Below are 23,693 nucleotides of genomic sequence, written 5' to 3'. Positions count from 1 at the left end.
AAAAAGAAAAAAAAGAAAAAGGGATTGGATTCCTATAATTAAGCCATTAAGGTATTCAGTGAAATTCGGAGAATCTACAGAGAAAGAGGAATTTTAGACGTCATACCATGTTTCTCTAAAAATGATGGAGCTTTTAAAATTACCATTTGATTATTGAATTTCGATAAAGAGAAATGATTCATACACTAATTTCTCACAACAGCCCCACAACAAGTTGACGTGACTGGTAGTATTTTATTATTGAGAAATGATCCCTACACTCATTTCTCACAACAGTCCCACAACAAGCTGATGTGGCTGGTAATATTTTATTATTTTTTTACAAAAAGAAAAGAAAAGAAAACAAAAAAAATAATAAAATATTACAAGCCACATCAGCTTGTTGTGGAACAGTTGTGAGAAATGAGTGTAAGGATCATTTCTCTTTATTATTTTTTTAAAAAAAGAAAACAAAACAAAATAAAAAAAGTAATAAAATATTACCAGCCACATCAGCTTGTTGTGGGGCTGTTGTGACAAATGAGTGTAAGGATCATTTCTCTATGATAAAATAGTAATTTTAAAAGCAGTCAGTTTTAAAAGAATAAACAAAAAATATTAGGACATCTAAAATTCCTTACAGTTCAGTTGTTACTGAAATTTTGAACAGTTATTCAAAACGCATATAAGTTTGGTAACTATTTATTTTTATTTTTTGGGTGGGGTGCCTGAGTTTCAATTGGGATTCTTAATCAATGAAAGGCTCATTATTATTTATTTATTATTATTATTATTATTATTATTTTTAGAACTTTTTTATTATTATTTTAAAGTGGCATAATGAGCAGAAGTAAACGACACAAAAGTCACAGAAAAGAAAAAGTGCGAAATCGCGGACAAAAGTAAAAGAGGCTAAAGAGCACCAATCCTAATTTTGTCAACGCGCAGAATTCAATTCCAATAAACGACCGCAAACGTGCACGTCTGAGCGCTCGCAAAGGAGAATATCTCGTGAATGGGATTCTCAGATCCATGCAATTATTCAAGGTATACTTTACGGGGTGTAATACATTTTTTTTCTTTTTTTTTTTTTCAATTTTAAAAAGGTAAGAGTAATATTTTTTTTAATGAGGTAAGAGTAATACTAAAAAAAGACTTATGTTATTTTTAAATTCTCTCAAAATTGAAGCGACTTTTAATAGATAAATTATACACATACATTTAATTTCTCATTTTTTTACCTATTTCTATACAACTAGTTTTTAAATTTACTATTAGATTTGAAAATAAGATGCATAAGATATATATTTATATTATTTCTCATTTTAAAATATCATTAAATATGTAATAAATCGTTATTAAATTTTAATAAAATAATAATTTTAAAAGTCATACTAATTTTTAAAGAATTAAAAACATAAATTCTCTTTATAGCACTGCTCAAAGTCACCAAATTACAATACACCTAACTTTTAATATATTTTTATAAGAGAAATGCTCGGCTATACACTTTCATTTCACTCTTATCTACGTGGACCAATAACATTATTAAAAAAAATGAATGTTTCACTATTTTTTTTTTTTTTTTTTGATTATCTCTCACATTATTAATTAGTCTATATAAATAAGAATAAGATAAAAATAAAATAAAAGTGAAAAGTCAAATATTTCTCTTTCTATAAACGTCGGTGTCAAAGGGTAACGAATCTGTCCAAACTAATTTAGTAATTTTTATTTTTATTTTTATTTTCACTGTGAGCTGGAGCTGCTGGACCATTCGTTTGAACGAAGGGCCCTATTGCCGCATCGCACCATGCAATCCCCATCTGAATCCTCTCGTGAAGATACCCAGGAATTGAAAGCGCCCAAAACTTTTGGTCAAAGCCAGTGGGACCCACCTCACAACACACACAGGTAGCTCTGGTCTCCACGCCGCTCTATCTCTCTCTCTCTCTCTCTCTCTCTCACACACATACACAACTACCACCAGCTTTTAGGGCTTCCCCCGAGCTCTCCAAAGGACGCAAAAGAAAAAAAGGGGGAAAAGAGAGGGGAAAAGCCCTAGCCCGAGAGAAAGCTTGTCCGTACATATAGCTTTGTGTTTTTTGGTTTGAGCTTAAATTTCGGATCGGACTGGATAACGATGGGGGATTCGGAATTGGTACGGACGCTGGAATCGGCGCTGGGGATATCGCTTGGGGGGTCGGTGTCGGACTCGGCGGTGGTGATCGCGACGACGTCGTTGGCTGTGGTGATCGGGCTGTTGGTCGTATTGGTGTGGAGGAGATCGTGGGATCGGAGTGGTGGCAGGGAGGTGAAGCCGGTTGTGGTGCCCAAGCTGTCGGTCAAGGACGAGGAAGACGACGTCGAAGCGGAGTCCGGGAAGTCTAAGGTTACCATTTTCTTTGGTACTCAGACCGGCACTGCTGAGGGCTTCGCTAAGGTAAGCTTCTTCGTCTTCTTCTTCTTCTAGGTTTTGAAGTATGAAACAGTTTAGTTGTTGATTGTGTGGTTTGTGGCAGTTATGGTGTTAAGCTGAAGATTTGGATTGAGTATTATACCTGAAATGTCTTTTATTTATTGGTTAGGTTTGTTTTATGTGTAATTCTTTGTCTCACATGGTACTTATCAAAAAAATTCTTTGTCTCACATGGTTGAATCCTAATTATCAAAAAATAATTGCTACAATCGGTGCTATGAAATTCCAGTTTGTTTAGAATACGGATTAAAGTGCATTGAGCTGAGGATGCTCTGTGTGAATTAGGCATTTCTTGCATTTAGGAGAAAGTTTTTCCCTGGTTTTCGCTCCCAATGCTAGAAGGGCACTCCCTAAACGCTAGCCAAACAGTGCCTAGGCTAGTTTCTGCCGATGTACGGAACTTGATCTTAAACAGTATCAGGCAACCAGTACATTTGGCATCTATAATGACATGTTGTTTGGTGTACCAATAGTCACACATTTTGCTAATTTAGTTGGGAACACCATCATCATTACGGTAGGGGATGTTCCTTGCTAATTCTCTATCCTGGATGGTTACGACTTATGTTAGTACGTGTCTTGAACTCCTGAAAAAGTCGGTTCTTCAATAAAAGAAGTTTCTTTTCGTCATTGTTTTTTACTAGCAGTTTATCTTTATTTTTATCATTGGTTTTGCGTAAGTGTTGCTATTTTTTAATTATTTATTTGTTTTTTTATTTTTTATTTTTTCCTGAAGGCTTTTATGTTTGCATTTTTTAATTGTAGGCTCTAGCTGAAGAGATCAGGGCAAGATATGATAAAGCAGCTGTCAAAGTTGTTGACATGGTATGTTGGATTGGAATTGTTGTTTGATGTTGTATCATGACATGCATGATTGCTTTTTTAAAGAAAAAACATTTACTATTCAGCTTTCTTGTTGACTATGTTTAAAATAGGATGATTATGCTGCGGATGATGATCAATATGAAGAAAAGCTGAAGAAAGAGACTTTGGCTTTTTTCATGGTGGCCACGTAAGATAGATCTTTAACTTAAATGGCATTTTGTTAAACCTGGAATGCATATTGCTTTTCTGAAAGAGTGGTTTATTCAATATATTTGAGCTTGACATTGTAGATATGGTGATGGGGAGCCAACTGATAATGCTGCAAGATTTTACAAATGGTTTGCTGAGGTTGGTAGATTTACTGCGAATCAACCATGAAAAAAAATTATTAGGTCACAAGCTGGTTGAATTTCCACTTTAATTTTTAGCTGATATATTAAAATGTTTTGATTCTATTTTCAGGGTAAAGATAGGGATCCATGGCTCCAACAACTCAGATATGGTGTTTTTGGTTTGGGTAACCGTCAATATGAACATTTCAATAAGGTAATTAGTAAGTTGGGTCTACTCATCCATATCATATTGTGATTGTGACATCTGACGGCACTCCTTTTGAAACAGATTGGGAAGGTGGTTGATGAAAAACTTAGTGAACAAGGTATATGTTTTCAATATTGACATTCACTATCATGAGAAGCATTTTCTGCTGATCTTCTATTGTCTAATCATGTAACTGCTGCCAATTATGGGCTGCAAATTTACTGTTTGGCCCAGGAAGCATTTTGTAGTACTTCAACATGGCACCCCTCTCTCCATTAAATGCTTTCTTATCTGCCTATAATGGGATACAAATTTACTGTTTGGACTAGGAAGCATTTTGTAGTTCTTCAACATGGCACCCCCTCTCCATTTAATGCTTTCTTATCCGCCTATAATGGGCTACAAATTTTTTTTTTGGACTGGGAAGCATTTTGTTGTACTTCAACAGTATAAAAAGTGTGTACTTGTGGTGATTTCAATGAAGGTAAGAATGTATAATACAAAGTATGGGAATATTAGTATTCTCTTTTAATGGTAGCCTGACTATAAATGATATTGGCTTGTTGATGTGACATGAGCTTGTGAACTTCCAGCTAAATGCTTTGTGAATGCTTAAATGGTGTGTGAGGTTACATTGTTTTTAGTGTTTAGTAATTGATATGTAATTTTCAGATAACTTAATGCTAAGATGGTGAATTCATTGAGTGACTGGAGACACTGTTTGTCTGCTTTAGCTCATCTAAATTATTATTTTCTGTACTGCTGCCAAATTGTCTTACATAATGTTTTAGGTTTATCAAAACCCCATTAGCCAAATTTGTGGATCTCATCTTTGTAACTTTAGAGGTTTCTTTCAATTGGGTTTTATACAGAGCAATCTCATGTTGTTGTTTAAATATCGATTCTGGTTGCTGGATAACTATCATTAATTTTTCATCCGCTTAAGTTTTTGGCTCGACCCTTGAAACTAAAATCAGTCTTTCTTTCATTTGGCTCCTTAACTTCTGAGATTGTGCATTCAATTGAATCAGTGTTTACTAGTAATATATTTTCTGTGACCTTAATTTGTTCTGTTTCCAAACTTAAGCTTCTTTCAAAACGCGACGTAGTGGTATGCTAAGTACATACCCATGTATATCTAACTACTAACTTCTAATTATGTAAGAGCATGGTCTCTGATCAATTTTTGCTAGTCCCCATGAAATCAAGTCTTCAAGTTCGTTTTAGTTGTCAAATCTGTCTAAAGTCTGTTGAACTCATGTCTATGTCATTGATGCAGGTGCAAAGCGTCTCATTCCAGTTGGTCTAGGTGATGACGATCAATGTCTTGAGGATGATTTTGCTGCTTGGTATGCTTTATAGTCTTTAATAGACTTAACTTTTATCTCTTCTGTTGCAAATTTTTAACTGATTTCTAATGTTAGTGTTGGGAGGATTGACCGTTAATGTGCAGTACAACTTCAGTTTTCTGCTTTAATGATTCGGTTGTTCTCTTATAGGAAGGAACAATTGTGGCCTGAGCTAGATCAGTTGCTCCGAGATGAGGATGATGCAAATACTGTAACTACTCCATATACAGCTGTTATTCCGGAATATAGAGTAGTGATTCATGATCCTACAATTACATCTTGTGAGGATAATTACTCAAACATGGCAAATGGGACGGCTTCATTTGATATACACCATCCTTGCAGGTGCTTGGAGATGTGAATGTTGTTGATTATGTTGCTATAATTATTGTGTACTAAAATTGCCTTATTTCTTTTGCCTGAAGAGTTAATGTTGCTGTTCAAAAAGAGCTTCACAGACCTGAGTCTGATCGCTCATGCATACATCTGGAGTTTGATATTTCAGGGACTGTTATAACGTAAGTTCACGAGTACGTATTACTTACCTTGCAAATTTGGGCTTGTGGTGAAAGATTCAAGTTGGTGATTTTATTCTGGTCGCCTATAATTCATGCATTCAATTGAACAGGCTCTGCCTGAAAGTTAGCCATAAAAAAGAGTAGTTGCTTCTTTTTTTAATTTTCTGCAAACAGTAATATTTTCCATTCCATGGTGGGGTTTTTATTAGATTCAGATCATTTGAGCATCTGAAGTATGATATTTTGTTTATCATCTCACTAATCATACAATTGACAAGGAGATAGATTTATCACTTAGGCAACCTAGTTCACAGACTCACAGGGTGTTTTTGTGTTTATATATTTCCCTCATTTACACAAATGCTTTATTCAATTGCCAATGGAAGTATTGGGAAGAATTAGGATTGGAGTGGTTGTAATATCCTGGCTTCTGTTTATAGTCTTCCAGGATTTTTTATTTGCTTACCTATTTGTGCTCCCCCCCCCCCTCTCTCTCTCTCTCTCTCCCCTACCCCAATGTTTAACAAATAATGGATTTGAATAATGTGTTGCACTTTATATTAGTTCTATAATCAAGTCTTTAACTGGTGACTATCATTCCTCCCTTTTTTCTCAGGTATGAAACTGGAGACCATGTGGGTGTTTATGTTGAGAATTGTGATGAAACTGTTGAAGAAGCTGGGAAATTGTTGGGTCAACCTCTAGATTTGATTTTCTCTATTTACACTGACAATGATGATGGCACACCCCTTGGAAGCTCATTGCCGCCTCCTTTCCCTGGTCCTTGCACACTCCGCACTGCATTGGCTCGTTATACAGATCTACTAAATCCTCCTCGGAAGGTTAGCTTTTTGCATTTGCAGTTTATTTTATTGCTTAAATATTTGGTCGGTCTTGTTCTAATTGTTTATTCTTTCAGGCTGCGCTAATTGCTTTGGCTGCTCATGCTGTTGAACCTAGTGAAGTAGAGAGGCTTAAGTTTTTATCGTCGCCTCAGGGGAAGGTTAACAAATCACTCTAAGCATCCCCCACCCCTGCCCAACTTTGTCTTTTTTTTGTTCTTGTTTCACATTTATTCTTTGTTTGTGTTTGTGTCAAAATTTGATGTGCTTAAAATTTTCCAGGATGACTACTCAAAATGGGTTGTTGGAAGTCAGAGAAGTCTCCTTGAGGTAATGGCTGAGTTCCCATCAGCAAAACCTCCCCTTGGTGTATTTTTTGCAGCGGTAGCTCCTCGCTTGCAGCCCCGTTACTATTCAATCTCATCCTCACCTAGGTATTTTATTCTTCCTGCTTATGGTACTCTTAGAGGGGTTTATCTAGGGCTGTTAATTTTTGACATGACCCACAAACTTGACACGGCATTAGAGGGTTAAGGTTGGCATAAACGGGCTAGGGTCATAAACACGTTGGTCTGCTTGACCCGTTTAATAAACGAGTCAATCACAGGCCAGCCGGGTTTGACCCGCTTGACAAGTTTATATATATAAAATAAATACAAGTTGAAACGGGTCAAATGGGTTGTGTCGGGCTAGGTCAAATGGGTTAAATATGTCGTGTTTGGGTCTAAACAGGTTGACCTGTTTGTGACCTGTTTATTAAACGTGTCAAGCGGGTGGTGTCAAGTAACTTGCAGGTCGTGTTCGGGCTGAATTAGGTGGCCCGTTTAACTAGACGGATCATGTTCTAGGTTGACCCTTAACTTGTTGACGGGTCGAGCTGGTTGACCCGAACACAACCCTCCAACCCGGATTGCCAGCCCTAGGTTTATCTCATAATATAAACCTTTCACCTAATATTGCTTCTTTCCATATTTTGTTCAGATTTGCACCCCATAGGGTTCATGTGACCTGTGCTTTGGTTTATGGTCCAACGCCCACGGGCAGAATTCACAAAGGAGTGTGTTCAACCTGGATGAAGGTAATAATCAGCTGTGAATATCTTTGTTATGTGCCTTTTTTTTTGTGTTGTAATGCTGTACTAATTGTATAAGGTCTGTCAATGCTACACGTGGATCATCTCTAGGAACAAAGCTTAGGTGTAAATGTTTCTAACTTTCAACCATATGAAACAGAATGCAGTTCCTCTGGAGAAGAGCCGGGACTGTAGTTGGGCTCCTATTTTTATTAGGCAATCTAATTTCAAGTTACCAGCTGATCATTCACTTCCTGTTATCATGGTGGGACCTGGTACCGGCTTTGCACCTTTCAGAGGATTTCTACAGGTCTGGATTTTTTTTTTAATGGATTAAAGGGTTTCCTTGCTAGTGTATGAAAAGATGAGATTAAAAGTAAGATTGTTCAGGAAAGAGCGGTTCTTAAAGAGGAGGGTGTGCAACTTGGCCCTGCATTACTTTTCTTTGGATGTAGAAATCGCCGGATGGTAATGATTGTTGCTATGTGCACCTTTGAGTCCTTTTAATTCTTGCAAAGAAGTGAGTCTGCTGTATCATTTCCTAATTTTTATCTATATTGGTAGGATTTCATCTATGAGGATGAGCTAAATAATTTTGTGGAACAAGGTGTGGTGTCAGAGCTGATTGTTGCATTTTCACGAGAGGGGCCTCAGAAGGAGTATGTTCAACATAAGATGATGGACAATGTAAGTAGTGGTAGGAGTGGCAAGCAGAGGTTTGCTGTTCGTGAAATAAACATATTATTCCTGATTTCATCAATAATTCTTTTTCATGCACAGGCTGCGCATGTATGGAGCTTGATTTCTCAGGGGGGATACTTTTATGTTTGTGGTGATGCCAAGGGTATGGCTAGAGATGTTCATCGGGCTTTGCATACTATTGTCCAGCAGCAGGCAAGTATTCTCTCTCTCTCTCTCTCTCCCTCTCCCTCCCTCCCTCCCTCCCTCCCTTGCACGCACTCAAAGACCAGAGCTAAACTCATACTTGAGACTATCTCTAGGGATATATGGAAAAATATGGTTCAGGGATATGTTTGCTTATTGTTGCACCATATGTTACTTTTATTCTTTAAGTTACGATTTCACATCTTCACACACATGTATCATGTTTCCTTTATATGTTCTTGTTTGTCTCTGCTGCACCCAATTTATTACAATTTTGTTTCTCGACTGATCACTATAGTATATTATTAGACTTGTTGACCAGGAACCTGTTTTGTATGTTTGTTTGTTAATTTGATTGGTCATCTGCAACATCAAATTAGCACTTCCTTCCACCCATCTCACTTAGTTTTGTATTGTGATATTTTGATGTCATGATTGGTGGTATTCTATTGGAGGAATTGTGTTTCAAAATCTTTTTCTCGTATGTTTTTCAGGAAAGTGTGGATTCATCAAAGGCGGAGGCTATAGTAAAGAAACTCCAGATGGATGGACGATACCTTAGAGATGTATGGTGACGGTTCGGTTCCATATTTTCCATTTTGTATCCATGGTTGTTTGTAGCATCTGTGCCAAATGTAGCAGTCAATTTATTTATCTTCAAGCTCAATCGAAGCCCTCTATCGGCAAGTTTCTGCCATCCTGGAGCTGTAGCAGCAGATTTTGACGAAGGTGATGGAAACTGAAGCCCTGGTTCCTATAAAATTTAATCATGATTTGAAAGATATTTGTCCCCTTCCCCCTTTTTTCCTTTTTTCCTTCTTTCTCCCCCCTCCCCCTACCCCCCCCAAAAAAAGTGAGGAACATTTATTTTTAGAAACAACATAGTAGCTAGTTATAAGGATGTCGGGAAACGGAATAACTCAGATATGGTTATTAGGTTGTTTTGAATTGTGTTGTACGAATTAATGATGGTATAGCAGAATAAAGCTGAAGTCGCAAAATGTTCTGCAAGTTAGATAGGACTGAGATTGATTCACCTAAAATATGTGGCATTGCCATTTGCACGATTTATAAATGAACTGGTTGTGATGTTTAATTTTCTCCTTGAATAGCACATTATGGATTCTGATTCTGGCTTTAAAGCTTTGCACTTGGAGAAAGCAACCATTATGAACAAAAGGACCAAAAGCTATTAGCTGCTTAGCTTCCTGGAACTACCGGACGAGCCAATTGGGATCACCTGCTATAAAATCTCCTACAATTGTGACGAGGCACTGATTACAAATAAACTCCACAATAGCTTCTTTATTAAATAAACTCTACTAGACAAGAACCAGATGGGGATCGGGATCACCGGCTATAAAATCTCATGCAATTGTGACACGCGCCGATGATAAATAAACTCTACAATAGTTTTAGTAATTCTTTCTTATCAAAAATAAAAAATAAATAATAGTTTCAGTAATTCTTTACCTATATTATTTAAATATTTTTTAAAATTAAATGCTAGGGAAAGAGAGAAAATATAAATCATTTAAATATTGTTTCAAATAAAAGAAAGATGAAAGGCAAAACTTTTTTATATTAAAATAATGTTAAGGGATTATTTTTGCTTTTCTAGATTTATGATACAATTTTTTATTTCCTTGGTGTTTCCATAATTTAGGAAGCAACAAAGGAATATGTTTGAATGGGTTTCTTTTAGGATATTTCCTGACATTTAGAAAAGTGAGTGACTTTTAAGAAATATGTTGCTTGTGTTCTTAGAAGTTCAATTCCCAAATTCAGTTATACACAACCAGAGAGTACACCAAATCCTACTATCGCCTTCTTAGAGTATTCATAGTGGGTTATGTATAATCTACTGTAAATCTATAATAGATAACAAACTCACAAAAACACATCTCCATCCGTTTATGCATCCTAACGCCAGAATACATCCGACCTGCATTTGTGAGCAGTGCAACGCTACTTGTGGCGTTGCATTGTTCACATATGTATCAATATTATATTATTTTTCTTCCTTTTCTTCCGTTCTCTCTCTCTCTCAAAGATTCTTTCTTCTTCTTCTTCTTCTCTGCCCGCGTTCTTCTATGGGTTTTCTTCTCCTGTGGCAGCTTCGGGATTCCGATGGGGGAGACGCCACCCCTCCTCCTCCTGCTCAATCGACGACACATTCTGACAGGGGAGACTCCACCATCTCCTCGTACCGCTCGGCTTGCTCCGCCAGCTTTTCCGTAATCTTCCCTGGTCAGTGAGGAAGCCATTGGAGGCTTTGGAGAGAGAGAGAGAGAGAGAGAGAGAGAGAGAGAGAGAGAGAAATTCCATCCCTCCAAGAAAAATTCCAGCCGAAGAAGAAAGCAAAAAGAAATGGAAATCTCGCACCCAATCTAGATAACAAGAAGAAGGAAAAGAAGCTCCAAATTGTGGTGGGTCAGAGAAACACCAGTTTCACTCCTCAAATCCTAGAGAGAGCCTCATAGGAAGAAAAAATCTTGATGCTGTTAAGCATTTTCTCTTAAAATGATGGGCTGGAGGTCCTAGAGAGAGCAGCTTGGAAAGGAAGGACACTCTGGAAATTTCTAGGTGCAGAGTGGAGAGGGGTTTTTAGAGAACGCGTGGGACAGAGTGGAGAGAGGTTTTTAACAAAAAAAAAAAATGGTTATTTTAATAAAATAGATAAAAATTTGGATAATCGAATAGATGATAGTTTTGAGAGTGGTTAGCTAAACTAGCAAAAAATGTGTTTTTATTATCTAGAATAGATAAAATTTTACATCACTCGGTGCGAGTGGTCTTAGTTCTCACAAGGATGGTAACTTAAGTACAAAAAGTGGAAAAACTTTTTGGGCATTGTGGTGCATGTATAAAAAATATATTAAGATTGAAGATTAAATAAATATATAAAATTAGTGTCCATTAACTATTAACAAAAAATAAACAAAATAATTGTTTCTTAATATATTTTAATTTTTAACTAAAATACCTATCAAAATAAAACCTGACGTTATGTTTTAGCCGTCCTGCTTCAACTTCTATGTTGTTACCCTACTGCGTTAATTTTTTTTTTTTACATTGCTTATGCCTAATTTTTATAATGACAGATTTAGGTTGTTACTCATAATATATTTGAGTTGTTATGGTGTGTTTGGTAACAGAATTTTAAAAAATGAATATGATTTTGATTTTGCTTTTTTTAAAAAACAAATCATATTTTATTCAACTTTTTAAAAAACAAATCATATTTTATTTAACTTTTTCTAAACAAATCTTATTTTATTCAACTTTTTCTAAAAAATCAAACTTCAAAATTCACGCACTAAATAAGAATTGAATTTTGATTTCAAAAATTTAACACCCAAACGCACCATTGTTTGGGTATAAAATAATTTTTATTATAATAGGGCCACGGACTCAAAGCTGCTCTTCTTCTTCTTCTTTTTTATTTATTTATTTATTTATTTTATGTGTGTGCAAGGGTCAAGCTTAATTATCTGGACTCAAATATATAGAGTTAGCTATTTATATACTATAATAAATAATATTTTCAAAAGAAAAGGGTCATGATCAATACCCCCATCCCTCCCTCTACCTTTGAACATATTTGACCATTTAGGACTTTCTAATGAATGTTGATGGAACATAAACAAGACGGGCCATCAACTGTTAAAATTTTTTTGAAACTTTTAAAGTATTGATTTTATTTTAAATAATGTTACTTTTTATATTTATTTATTATATTGATTTCACATCGATTTATATGGTATGTTACAAGTGATTTTTGTTTTATTTTCATTAAATAACTAACATAAATAGTACCTTAAACCAATTCAAGTTAACCAAATAGTATTACTCTTTTGACCCTACCTAGCTCCCATGAACATTTCTTGGTAGACATCATGAAATAACTACTCTTTCCAATAAGAAAAAAAAAAAAAAGAAAAAGAAAAAGAAAAGAATTAAAGCAATTCTACAAAAAAGAAAAGAAAAAAGAAATAAAGCAGTTAAAATGGCAGACTGGCAGTTAATGCTGGACACCTACAGCCTACAGGCTACAAAGCTACAAATAAAAAGAAAATTACGGTTTAAATCCGTTTGAATTTAAAATTTTAAAAATGTAATTTAAAATAATAATTTTAAAATGAGTAATTTAAAAGAAATATTTTTAAAACGAAATTAAGCATTTGGTAAAACTGTAGTTTAACCTTTAAAATCAAAAATTGACATTTAAAAATCTATGTTTTTAAAAAATTACTATATTACCTGTGATTTAAAAAAACAAATTTCAAACGATTTAAGTTTTACGATTTGATTTAAAATGACATTTATTTTCTACGAAACTGTAATTTCAAATACACTTATCATATCATATCATATATCATATATATATATAAAAACTGAGTTTTGCCTAAGAGAGAGCCTACACTCTGCCACGTGGCATGAACCGGCGTCTGAAACAAAAAAAACAAATGAACCGGTTCTCCTTGCTGTTTGCCCTTTTGGGACATATCAAATGTCAATTTTCTTTCTCTTCGAAAACATCAAATGTCAAACCGTCAAAAGCAGTTTCTACACGTTCAGTTATTCTTTCCAACTAAAATATTTGAATGAAAAGGCTATAAAAGTGTCTGAAACTCCATGCTAAAATTTACAAACAGTCTCTGAAACTCCATTCCCCTCTCCATGTATTGCTCAGAAAACAAAAGAAAATAGAGGGTACATCAATTTAATCAATCAGAGAAAGAGGCACCGAAGATACCTTTGCAAAGACAGTCCAACGACGTACTCTTCATCAACAAGGTTTCAAATTTCGCTACTCCTTTATATAATAATAATCGGCAATCTTAACTATAACTCTCCATCTTCTACCTAATATTAAACGCTTCTACACTTTGTTTTGGTTTTAAGATATTTTTGTCAAAAGCTTTTATTATACGTAGTTGCTGCATCTGCAAGACCAAGTCCAACGCCATCTTTGTAAATATTTATACTTCTGCTATTCCTTTTATATATATATAATAATCCTAACTATAATCATTCATGTTCTACCATATTAATACATGCTTAAAGCACTGCAATTAATAAAATATTTAGGAACAACTCAGTTGGTGGAGGGTTGGGATGAGGAAAATGGATTCAAGGATAGGAACAACGTTGAGGACAAGAAAACTGATTCTGTGGATGAGATCTTTTAAATTTTAATTATAACATAAAATATCATTATATATATTATTCCTCCAACTATATTGTTTACTATAACAAAACTAAATAATTATATGTTTTCATTTGCATATATAGTCTTAAATTTTAATTCTAACATATAATATCTCAATTTTTTAAACAGGCAATAAATTGCTTTTGTTTTTAAATTATTTTGTACTATTAATTACTTTTTTTAAAATTATTTTTTGTTTTGCATCCAATAATTGTGTTTGGTTAATAAGTAAAATTTGTCTGAATTGTAATTTATTTCTTACTGAAATATTAGATTAATTTTGTATTTGATTTTGATTTTGATTTTGTACAATATATGTCCTTGACCAACAAATAAAAAAAGTAAAATTGAAAGCACTTTATGTATAATCCAATATTTCTTTTTAATCAAATACAATATTTTGATTCTCTCCTTATTATTGCATGTGATTTTAATTATTTAATAAATACCATTTTAGAAATATTTTAATTTATAATTGAATTGTTATATAATTATATTTTTCAGTTGAAATATGAGGTCAAATGATACTATTTACAAATTTATTTTTAAAAATATATCATTGCTTCAATTTTATTGTCAGCTAATTAAAACAAAACTAAATAATCATATATATATTTTTTTCTTTATAGGAATAAATTTTCATAAAAAAAAAAAGGTTTAATTTTCTTTGTATTTTTTTTGTTTTGTTTTAACATTCAGAATTATTAGTGTTTTATTTGTATTGAAATATAATAGGTACCACACTAAGAGATTGCTACTAATTTTGTATTAATAGTACTTTAATATTTAAATAAGGCAAAATTTATTTGATTATTGTACATAAAATAAATATAAATACATTCAAAACACCAAAGAGATATTAACCATTAAATATGATGTGAGGATTTATTTTATTACGTTAAATATTTACTGAAATATTTTGTTTTACTTTGTCTTCATGAAAAATATTTTGTTTAGTTTGTTATGTATTTGAGGTTAATTAGGCATTATGCATCATGTTTTGCCTATTCTAACTAATTATTTTTTTCCTTTACTTTTTTCACTCTATTTATTTTGTTTAGCTCTTCTAGCCTATCTATGACCTTGATATTTGTTCTTTAGGTTGTTTATGACACACATTTACTTAGGATTTTGAGAAATGGGTAATGTTAAGGGTGTTGAGAAGTATCGGAAATAGCCGTGTGCTAACTATTTCTTTTAAGTCTTGAAAGAAGGTCTTGATCTATGGGTGTTTTGGTCTAACTATTTGTATTTGCTTTTGTTCACTATTTTTTCATATTTCCCATTTTGCCATTCTCTCATTTAAGCGAGTACATTGGAATTCGTTTTTAAGAGAGAAGGGTATTTTTGGGATGAAATTTTGCTGACCAATTCTCGACTTTTCGAGACACTCAAAGCTTAGTGAGATGAGACTCTCGCCCAGTTCTTTTTATTTTTATATGAATAAAAATAAGCATTGCCTTTTAGAAATTTTATAAGGGTATAATTGAGATTTTATGAAGACTAATTGATGTGTTAGTATTGCATGTCTACACGTAATCTTTTTTTTAATTGGATTTAATGTGTAATTAATTAATAAGTAATTTTTTCCTTGAATTGTAATTAATTTTTTTATTGAAATATTAGATTAATTTTGTATTTGATTTTGTACAATATGTCGTTGACCAACTAAAAAAAAAAATTTGAAATTATTTTATGTATAATCCAATATTTCTTTTTAATCCAACACAATATTTTTAATGTATAATCCAATATATATTTTTTAATCCAATATAATATTTGGATTCTCTCCTCATAGATAGCATGTGATTGTATAGCTATTGGAATAAATTTTCAAAAAAAATAAAATAAAATAATAATATTTTTGTTTGTCTTTTTTTTTTTCAAACATTTATAATTATTTGTGTTTTATTTGTATTGAAATATAATAGGTATCACACTAAGAGATTCTTACTAATTTTGTATAACACTTTAATATTTATATTAAACTATGTCATATATTTTTTTATTAAAAACTTTATTATTTGTTACAACAAAACTAAAAAATTAGATATTTTTCCTTGCTATATTTAAATATAAATTAAAATTTTTAATATCATTTGTATTACCTACGACATTTGTAAAACATTAGCTTAGTAGGATGTCTGACATTCTCAACATTCTATTTTATTTATTATGATTTTTTTTTTCCTTTTCAAAATCAACCCTTATACTATCGCTTGGATGTATATCGATCTTTTACTGTTTCCTTGCACTTCATGCTGTGAACCAAGAAGTAAGCGAAAACGTCTATTAGTATTTTACTAAAAGTATGCAAATATACTTCAATGCCCAAGACAATCATCTATAACATAAATTGTAGAAACTATTTATAATGTTCATTATAATATTATGGAAGTAGTCTCTTTAAGTTTAACGTGTGTAACTATTGAATACAGGTTATTGTTTTTGAGTACTTCGGAACTAATTTGCAATACGTGTTGAGGTATTTCCATTCTTTTCCTTAAATTTTTATTTAGTTTCTTTACCTTTTTTTTTTTTTTTTTTTTTGTAGCATTACTTCTTAATGTTGTGAGTGTACTATTTTTTCAATATATTTTGTACATATTATATTGCATTATTTTGATTATATTGTTTAATTAGTTAAAGTAATAGTATATGTTTTAGTTGAATTTGATGAACTAAATGATAGGATTTATAACTTTGTAATTAATTCGTTTCTTTCTTCACAATTTTGAAATAGAAAAAAAAAATGGAAAATGCAAGAATTGCACGACAAAGAAGACGTATGATTATGAATGAAAAAATGAATCAAGGAGGTATTATCGTGGGTAGTGGAAGTAGGTCTAAGAAAGTTAGGAAATACAACGACGTTCAACCAACAGATTCAACTACTCAAAGTATGATAAACAATAGAAACGAAATGGAAAATGAAAGACTTGCACATCATAAAAGACAGAAAACAAGTCGAGGAGTTATGATTGTTGGTTGTGGAAGTAGCTCTAGCCAAGTTAGGGATCACAACAGCTTGCAACCAACAGATGCAACTGCTCAAAGTACGACAGAACGTGGATTCGGCTATAGCTCAAACACAGAAGATATTCCAAGTAAACTGACTTAACTAAATTTATTTGATAAAAAATATAAAAGTTTTTGCACACCATCAAATTTAATCCAACATTTCTTTTTTTTCTCCACTCTATTTCATACAGGAAAATTTATTGAACCTTTGAATTTTGGCTCACCATCATATGTATGTGAGTATTGTGGTGCGATAGTATGGTATGAAGAAAGAACATTGAAATCTAAGAAGCCTCATAATCCTAAATTTTCTCTATGTTGTATGGAGGGTCAAGTGAAGTTGCCTTTACTTAAGAAACCACCTGTTTTTCTTGAAGAATTGCTAAATCCTGCTGGTGGGCATCGTTCAAAAAACTTTAAGGCACAAATTAGAAGTTATAATTCCATATTTGCTATGACATCAATGGGTGGGAATGTGGATAAGACAATTAATGATGGAAGAGGTCCTTATATATTTCGACTTAACGGCCAAAACCACCATAGAATTGGAACATTGCTCCCAGGTGATGGCTTGATCCCCCGTTTTGCACAGCTATATTTTTACGACACTGAAAATGAAGTTCCGAATAGAATGAATACCTTGAATCGCTCCGACAGTAACCTTGATCCCTCTATTGTTGATTCCCTGGTCCAAATGCTAGATGAATCAAACGTATTGGTGAAGATCTTTCGTATGGCTAGAGACCGTTTTAGAGAAGGTAATATCCACCACTTAAGATTACGTCTTATTGGATCACGATCAACCGATGGAAGAGATCACAATCTTCCCACATGTTCAGAAATAGCTGCAATTATTGTTGGTGACATTGGTGTTGATAATGCACACCGTGATGTTATTGTAGATTATAAAGAAGGTGGATTACAGAGGATCAATGAGTTGCATCCATCATATATGGCATTGCAGTATCCTCTTCTATTTCCATATGGCGAGGATGGTTTTAGGCTGGGTATTTTACGTAGAAGTATTAGTGGAACTAGACATAACACAAATAGTTATGTAACAATGAGGGAATATTATGCATATCGGTTGCAAAAACGTCAAGATGAGGGACATACTTTGATATATGGTGGCCGGTTATTCCAGCAATTTGTTGTTGATGCATACACATGTATTGAAGCAATTCGACTTATGTGGATAAGACGTAATCAAGGTGCATTAAGGACTGAATTGTACAGTGGATTGAGGGATGCAGTTATGAGGGGAGATACCACCCCTGCATCTATTGGGAAAAGAATTGTTTTGCCTTCAACTTTTACGGGAAGTCCAAGATATATGATTGAGAATTATCAGGATGCAATGGCAATTTGTAGATGGGCAGGGTATCCTGATTTATTTATCACTTTCACTTGCAATGCCAAATGGCCAGAGATTGAAAGTTTTCTATCTATGAATCCTGGTCAAAAACCTGAGGATCGACCTGATATACTTGGAAGAGTTTTTAAGATCAAGCTCGATCAGCTATTATATGACTTAAAGCATGGCCAACACTTTGGGAGAATGCTTGCTGGTATTCTAAAATTATTTTTGTTATTTTTTATGTTTTAATTTCTATGCACAATTTAATTAAGTTTATATTTTGCTTACAGTTGTCTACACTATTGAATACCAAAAGAGGGGATTGCCTCATGCTCATATATTGCTTTTTCTACATCCTGATGATAAACATCCAACACCGATAGAAATAGATAGGATAATCTCAGCAGAAGTTCCAGATTTGAACAAATATCCTCAAGCTTATGATGTTGTCAAACAATTTATGATACATGGTCCTTGCGGCTCTATAAATCCAAATTCAAGTTGTATGATTGGCAACAAATGTAGCAAGCATTTTCCAAAGAGATTTTACTCTGAAACTACGATCGATGAAGATGGCTTTCCAGTATATAGAAGGAGGAACAATGGAAGATTTGTTGAAAAAAATGGTATTAAGCTTGATAATCGATTTATAGTTCCTCACAATATTGACTTATTGGTGAAATATCAGTCACACATAAATGTTGAGTGGTGCAATCGTTCAAGGTCTATCAAGTACTTATTCAAATATATAAATAAAGGACCTGATCGTGCAACTTTAATTCTTGAAGAAAATTTACATGTCGATGGTTCTACTGGAGTACAACATGTGACAAATACTGATGAAATAAAAGCATATTTAGATTGCAGATATGTGTCTGCTATAGAGGCATGTTGGAGGATCTTTCAGTTTGAAATCCATTATCGAGAACCTGCAGTTGAGAGACTAAATTTTCATCTTGAAAATGAGCAACCGGTCATGTTTGATGATTCTGATTACTTAGATAATGTTTTGAGTCAACCGAATATTAGAAAGACTAAATTTACTGAATGGATGAAAACAAATGCTTTGTATGAACAAGCCAGAGAGTTGACTTATTCTGATTTCCCTTCCAAATGGGTTTGGCATAACAAAGACAAGGAATGGAGATCGAGGAAGCAAAGAAGATGTGTAGGACGGATATTTTACTCTCATCCTGGTAGTGGTGAACGATTTTATTTGCGAATGTTACTTAACATTGTTAAAGGACCTCGGTCTTTTGAGGAAATAAGAACTGTAAATAGTGTGTTGTATCCAACTTTCAAGTCAGCATGTTATGCTCTTGGTTTGCTTGATGATGATAAAGAGTGGCATGAAGCTTTAAATCATGCATCCCACTGGGCTTCAGGGAAGCAACTTCGTGAACTTTTTGTCACAATGTTGATTTTTTGTGAGGTTGCCGACCCTTATAAATTATGGATTTTAAATTGGAAATTGTTATCTGAAGATATTCTGCATCGAGAAAGAAGAATTTTACGATACGACGACCTACATCTTAGTGACTCGCAGTTACAAGAGTATGCACTTTGTGACATTGAACGGTTACTAAACAAAAATGCAAGGTCTTTAAGAGAATTTGAGACGATGCCATATCCAAACACGTTACTTCTTAGTCAAAGTAACAATAGATTATTGCAAGAAGAATTGGATTATGATAGAATTTTTTTGGCAGATGAGCATATGAAACTTCTTAGTGATCTAAATTATGAACAAAGAAAGATATATGATGCAGTAATTGGATCCGTTACAGAAAATAAAGGTGGTGTTTACTTCGTTTATGGACATGGAGGTACTGGAAAGACTTATCTATGGAGAACCTTGATATGTCGATTGCGCTCAGAAGGGAAGATAGTCATTGCAGTTGCATCATCTGGGATTGCAGCATTGTTGTTACCTGGTGGAAGAACTGCTCATTCGAGGTTTCAAATACCGATAAATGTAACAGATACCTCAACTTGCGCGTTTAAGCAAGGTTCACATCTTGCAAAACTAATGACAAGAGCGAGTCTAATAATTTGGGATGAAGCTCCTATGGCTCATCGAAATTGTTTTGAAGCTGTTGATCGTTCACTAAGAGATATTTTACATTTTAGTGATCCACAAAGTGGAGAGAAACCATTTGGAGGAAAGACAGTTGTTCTTGGTGGTGATTTCCGACAAATATTACCGGTTGTATCTAAAGGCCGAAGAGAAGAAATAGTTGAGGCATCAATTAATAGGTCTTCATTATGGAAGTACTGTACAGTTATGACTTTGACAAAGAATATGAGGCTTGAGCAAAATCCCGGCGATAATGTTGCAAGAGAATTTGCACAATGGATTCTAAAAATAGGTGAAGGTGAATTAGATGATAGTGAGGGTGAATCATTGATTAAGATACCATCTGATTTAAGAATTCCACATGATACTCATCCTATTAATGATATTGTGAATGCTACCTACCCTGAGTTGCAAAGTAAATACACTGATGCAAAGTATTTAGAATATAGAGCGATTTTAGCTCCAACAAATGATGCCGTGCAAGACACAAATGACTACATGATTGATCTTATTAACGTTGACGAAGAAACATATCTCAGTGCTGATTCAATATGTAAAGCTGCAAGCAACATTCAAGACCAAGATATTATGTATCCAATAGAATTCCTAAATTCTTTGAAGTTTCCGGGTATACCAAACCATAAACTCAAGCTCAAAGTTGGAATCCCTATAATGCTACTTCGGAATTTAAATCAGAGTGCTGGACTTTGCAATGGCACGAGACTTTTGGTTACTCAATTGTCAAAATGGGTGTTAGAGGCTAAAATCATATCAGGGACTCACGTTGGACATAAAGTATTCATTCCACGTATAGTTCTATCTCCTTCCGATTCTAAATTGCCTTTTGTATTGAAAAGAAGACAATTTCCAGTATCTGTTTGCTTTGCTATGACGATTAATAAAAGTCAAGGTCAATCATTGAAACGTGTAGGCCTTTTCCTACCAAAACCTGTCTTTAGCCATGGTCAATTGTATGTCGCTATATCCAGAGTTACAAGTAGAAATGGGCTTAGAGTATTCATTGAAGGTGAACATTATGGCGATAATTTCCATACAAAAAATATAGTATACAAGGAAATATTCAACGATTTGCCTAGAGGTAACATTTACTATATATTTGACTCTTATATTGTATCTTGATTTAAAATGCCTATATTTTTCACTAAAAATATAAGTACACTTACTAAAATAAATTTTGTGCAGGTGTTACTGAATAATATCAACATGGCTTACACATCCTTGAATCAAATTTCAGTTGAGAAAGAAACGTGGATTGTGAAAGTTAGAATCATTCGGATGTGGGACGCAATTAACATAGCAAATGACCATGAGCTAATCAGTCTTGATATGATAATGGCTGACGAAAATGTAAGTTGTTATCTATTTTTCTCAATTTAATTATTTTCAAATATGGAACAATAAATTTGTGAAACATTTTTAATTTTTTTTTTATCAGGGGACACTAATACATGCAAGTATTAGAAAGAATTTTGCTCAGCGTTTCAGACCTCTCTTCAATGAAGGATCTGTCTACGCAATCAAGAATTTCATAGTTGAGGAATATAGAGCGAAGTTTCGTCCAGTACATAACGAAGTTAAAATTATTTTCATGTCAACAACTTCCGTCTCTAAGATCAATGGAATAGATCATGCCATACCTCATTACGGATTTGAACTCGCTGATTATGAAACTATAGCGAGTCGTTGCAATGACATAACTTATTTGACTGGTATATTGATCATTTATTTTCATTTACTTTAAAAAATAGCTTATAGTTATACAAAGTGATAATTCAATACTAATTTTATTAAAATCAATTTCATTAATTTGCAGATGTCATTGGTAGATTAGAATCAGTTGGAGTTATTGAAGAGATTAAAGCAAAAGGTCGTCCAACAAAAGTTCGAAAAATTCAGTTGTTACTAGAAGAGTAAGAAATAATTTTATTTTCATGTGAAATACAATCAGCTACTGAACCCCAACAACCATAGCATACTAACTTAGTTATCTACTATACCAGAAACAAATATTTGCAAACAACTTTGTGGGGATCTACAGCACTTCAAGTAGATGAGGATTTCTATGAGAAAAATACAAGTCCAACTATTGTAATAGTAACTTCGACTATTGTGAAGACTTTCAGGGGTAACTACTTTATTTACTATTTTTATAAACCATATAATGCGTATTTCTCTTTGTATATGTTAATGGATTTCTCTTTGAATTTTTTGTAGGTGAATACAACTTATCATCAACAACTGCAACAAGGGTGTACATCAACCTTAAAATTCCTGAAGTTGCCAGAGTTCTTGACAAGTACAACTATTAACTAATTATATTATATTTTACTAAGAAAATGTAAACTGACCTATTTTTATTTTTAATGAATAGGTTGAACAATGTCACAGTATCGGAAGTTAAAGAATTGAAGATTGATCGACCACCGATGATTCCAGACGAGGAACTTGCTTTGCGAAACAGAAAGACGGTTGCTGAAATAAAAAAAATGGAATGGAAACCCGAGACAAAGGTATGAGCCCCTCAAGTTATAAGATCTAAATCTTAACCTATAAGATCACTAATACCGTATCATTTATTTTAATTTTTGAAAAATTTATTATTGCAGGAAATATTAATTACATGTTTATGCAAAGTCAATAGAATAGACAACAAGTTTGAATGGTATTATATTGGTTGTCTTACATGCAAGACGAAGGTTAAGCTTATAGGAGGATCTTTTTGGTGTGAACGTTGTAAGGCGGAACCTAAATTTTCTGTACCAACGTAAACAAAAAATAATATTGTATATAAATATATATAGTTCCTACTACTAACCAATTTGGAAATGAAGCAGGTATAGGATACAAATAGAAGTATCAGATACAATTGATTCAACAACATTCATTGTATTTGATAAAGAGGGTGAACAACTTACAGGCAAGACTGCGAAAGAACTTGCAGACATGCAAGATGAGGTAACAAAAACATAAAAAATTTACTTTACCAATACATAATAAAGTTAAAAAGTAAACAAAAATTAATCCAACATACTCTAACTTATCATAACATTATGCTATTTTATATTTATACAGAATTTGAAGGACAATGTCTTACCAAGAGAAATGAAAGCAATAGTTTCCAATGAATATATATTCCAATTGCGACTCAACGACTATAATTTGAAAAGAGGATTAGAGAATTATACCGTTTCAAAAATCTTTGAACCACATGTTTCACAAGAGGTTCAGATCCAAAAGGTAACATTTAATTATGTTTTTTTTTTTTAAAAAAAAAAAAAATATATATATCTACACAATATTTTTCCTACATAATTTAATGCATCTTCTAATGAAATTTAATGATAACAGGAAACTCCGGCCAACTCTGAACAAAATACAGAAGACGAACAGACATTCACTCAACATTCTTCAATGTCGTTTTCCTTACCTATTGAAGATGTTGAATCAGATGATGATGATATGCCGATCAAATTACTTTGCAAACGAAAGCGATACACTTAATACAACTATCTA

General features: G+C 33.3%; 2 protein-coding genes and 1 long non-coding RNA gene across 3 annotated transcripts; all 3 read left to right on the top strand.

Annotated features, from left to right (window-relative positions):
- Nucleotides 1-1,815: 1,815 nt before the first annotated feature.
- LOC133870358 (NADPH--cytochrome P450 reductase) lies at nucleotides 1,816-9,585 on the top strand. Its single transcript, XM_062307457.1, has 18 exons — nucleotides 1,816-2,422; nucleotides 3,224-3,283; nucleotides 3,394-3,470; nucleotides 3,574-3,631; nucleotides 3,746-3,829; nucleotides 3,905-3,941; nucleotides 5,103-5,172; nucleotides 5,323-5,517; nucleotides 5,598-5,690; nucleotides 6,307-6,532; nucleotides 6,610-6,693; nucleotides 6,815-6,966; nucleotides 7,514-7,610; nucleotides 7,765-7,914; nucleotides 7,995-8,072; nucleotides 8,169-8,291; nucleotides 8,385-8,498; nucleotides 8,984-9,585. The coding sequence occupies exons 1-18, from the start codon at nucleotides 2,123-2,125 to the stop codon at nucleotides 9,062-9,064; spliced, it is 2,079 nt and encodes a 692-aa protein (XP_062163441.1). The 5' UTR covers nucleotides 1,816-2,122; the 3' UTR covers nucleotides 9,065-9,585.
- Nucleotides 9,586-13,181: 3,596 nt separating this feature from the next.
- Nucleotides 13,182-21,746, top strand: LOC133870470 (uncharacterized). Its single transcript, XR_009900742.1, has 4 exons — nucleotides 13,182-13,289; nucleotides 16,143-16,189; nucleotides 21,363-21,527; nucleotides 21,616-21,746. It is a non-coding gene; the product is annotated as an uncharacterized LOC133870470 (long non-coding RNA).
- A 22-nt stretch (nucleotides 21,747-21,768) lies between these two features.
- Nucleotides 21,769-23,681, top strand: LOC133871663 (uncharacterized). The gene is made up of 9 exons (XM_062309090.1): nucleotides 21,769-21,889; nucleotides 21,994-22,090; nucleotides 22,181-22,305; nucleotides 22,395-22,476; nucleotides 22,552-22,690; nucleotides 22,787-22,944; nucleotides 23,015-23,135; nucleotides 23,253-23,417; nucleotides 23,529-23,681. Exons 1-9 carry the CDS (start codon nucleotides 21,769-21,771, stop codon nucleotides 23,679-23,681), a joined length of 1,161 nt encoding a protein of 386 aa, XP_062165074.1.
- The last annotated feature ends 12 nt before the right edge of the window (nucleotides 23,682-23,693 follow it).

This window comes from Alnus glutinosa, chromosome 6 (assembly GCF_958979055.1).
Source record: "Alnus glutinosa chromosome 6, dhAlnGlut1.1, whole genome shotgun sequence".
NCBI lineage: Eukaryota > Viridiplantae > Streptophyta > Magnoliopsida > Fagales > Betulaceae > Alnus > Alnus glutinosa.
Note: the sequence above shows the minus strand (reverse complement) of the source record. Positions and strands in the feature narration are given on the sequence as shown.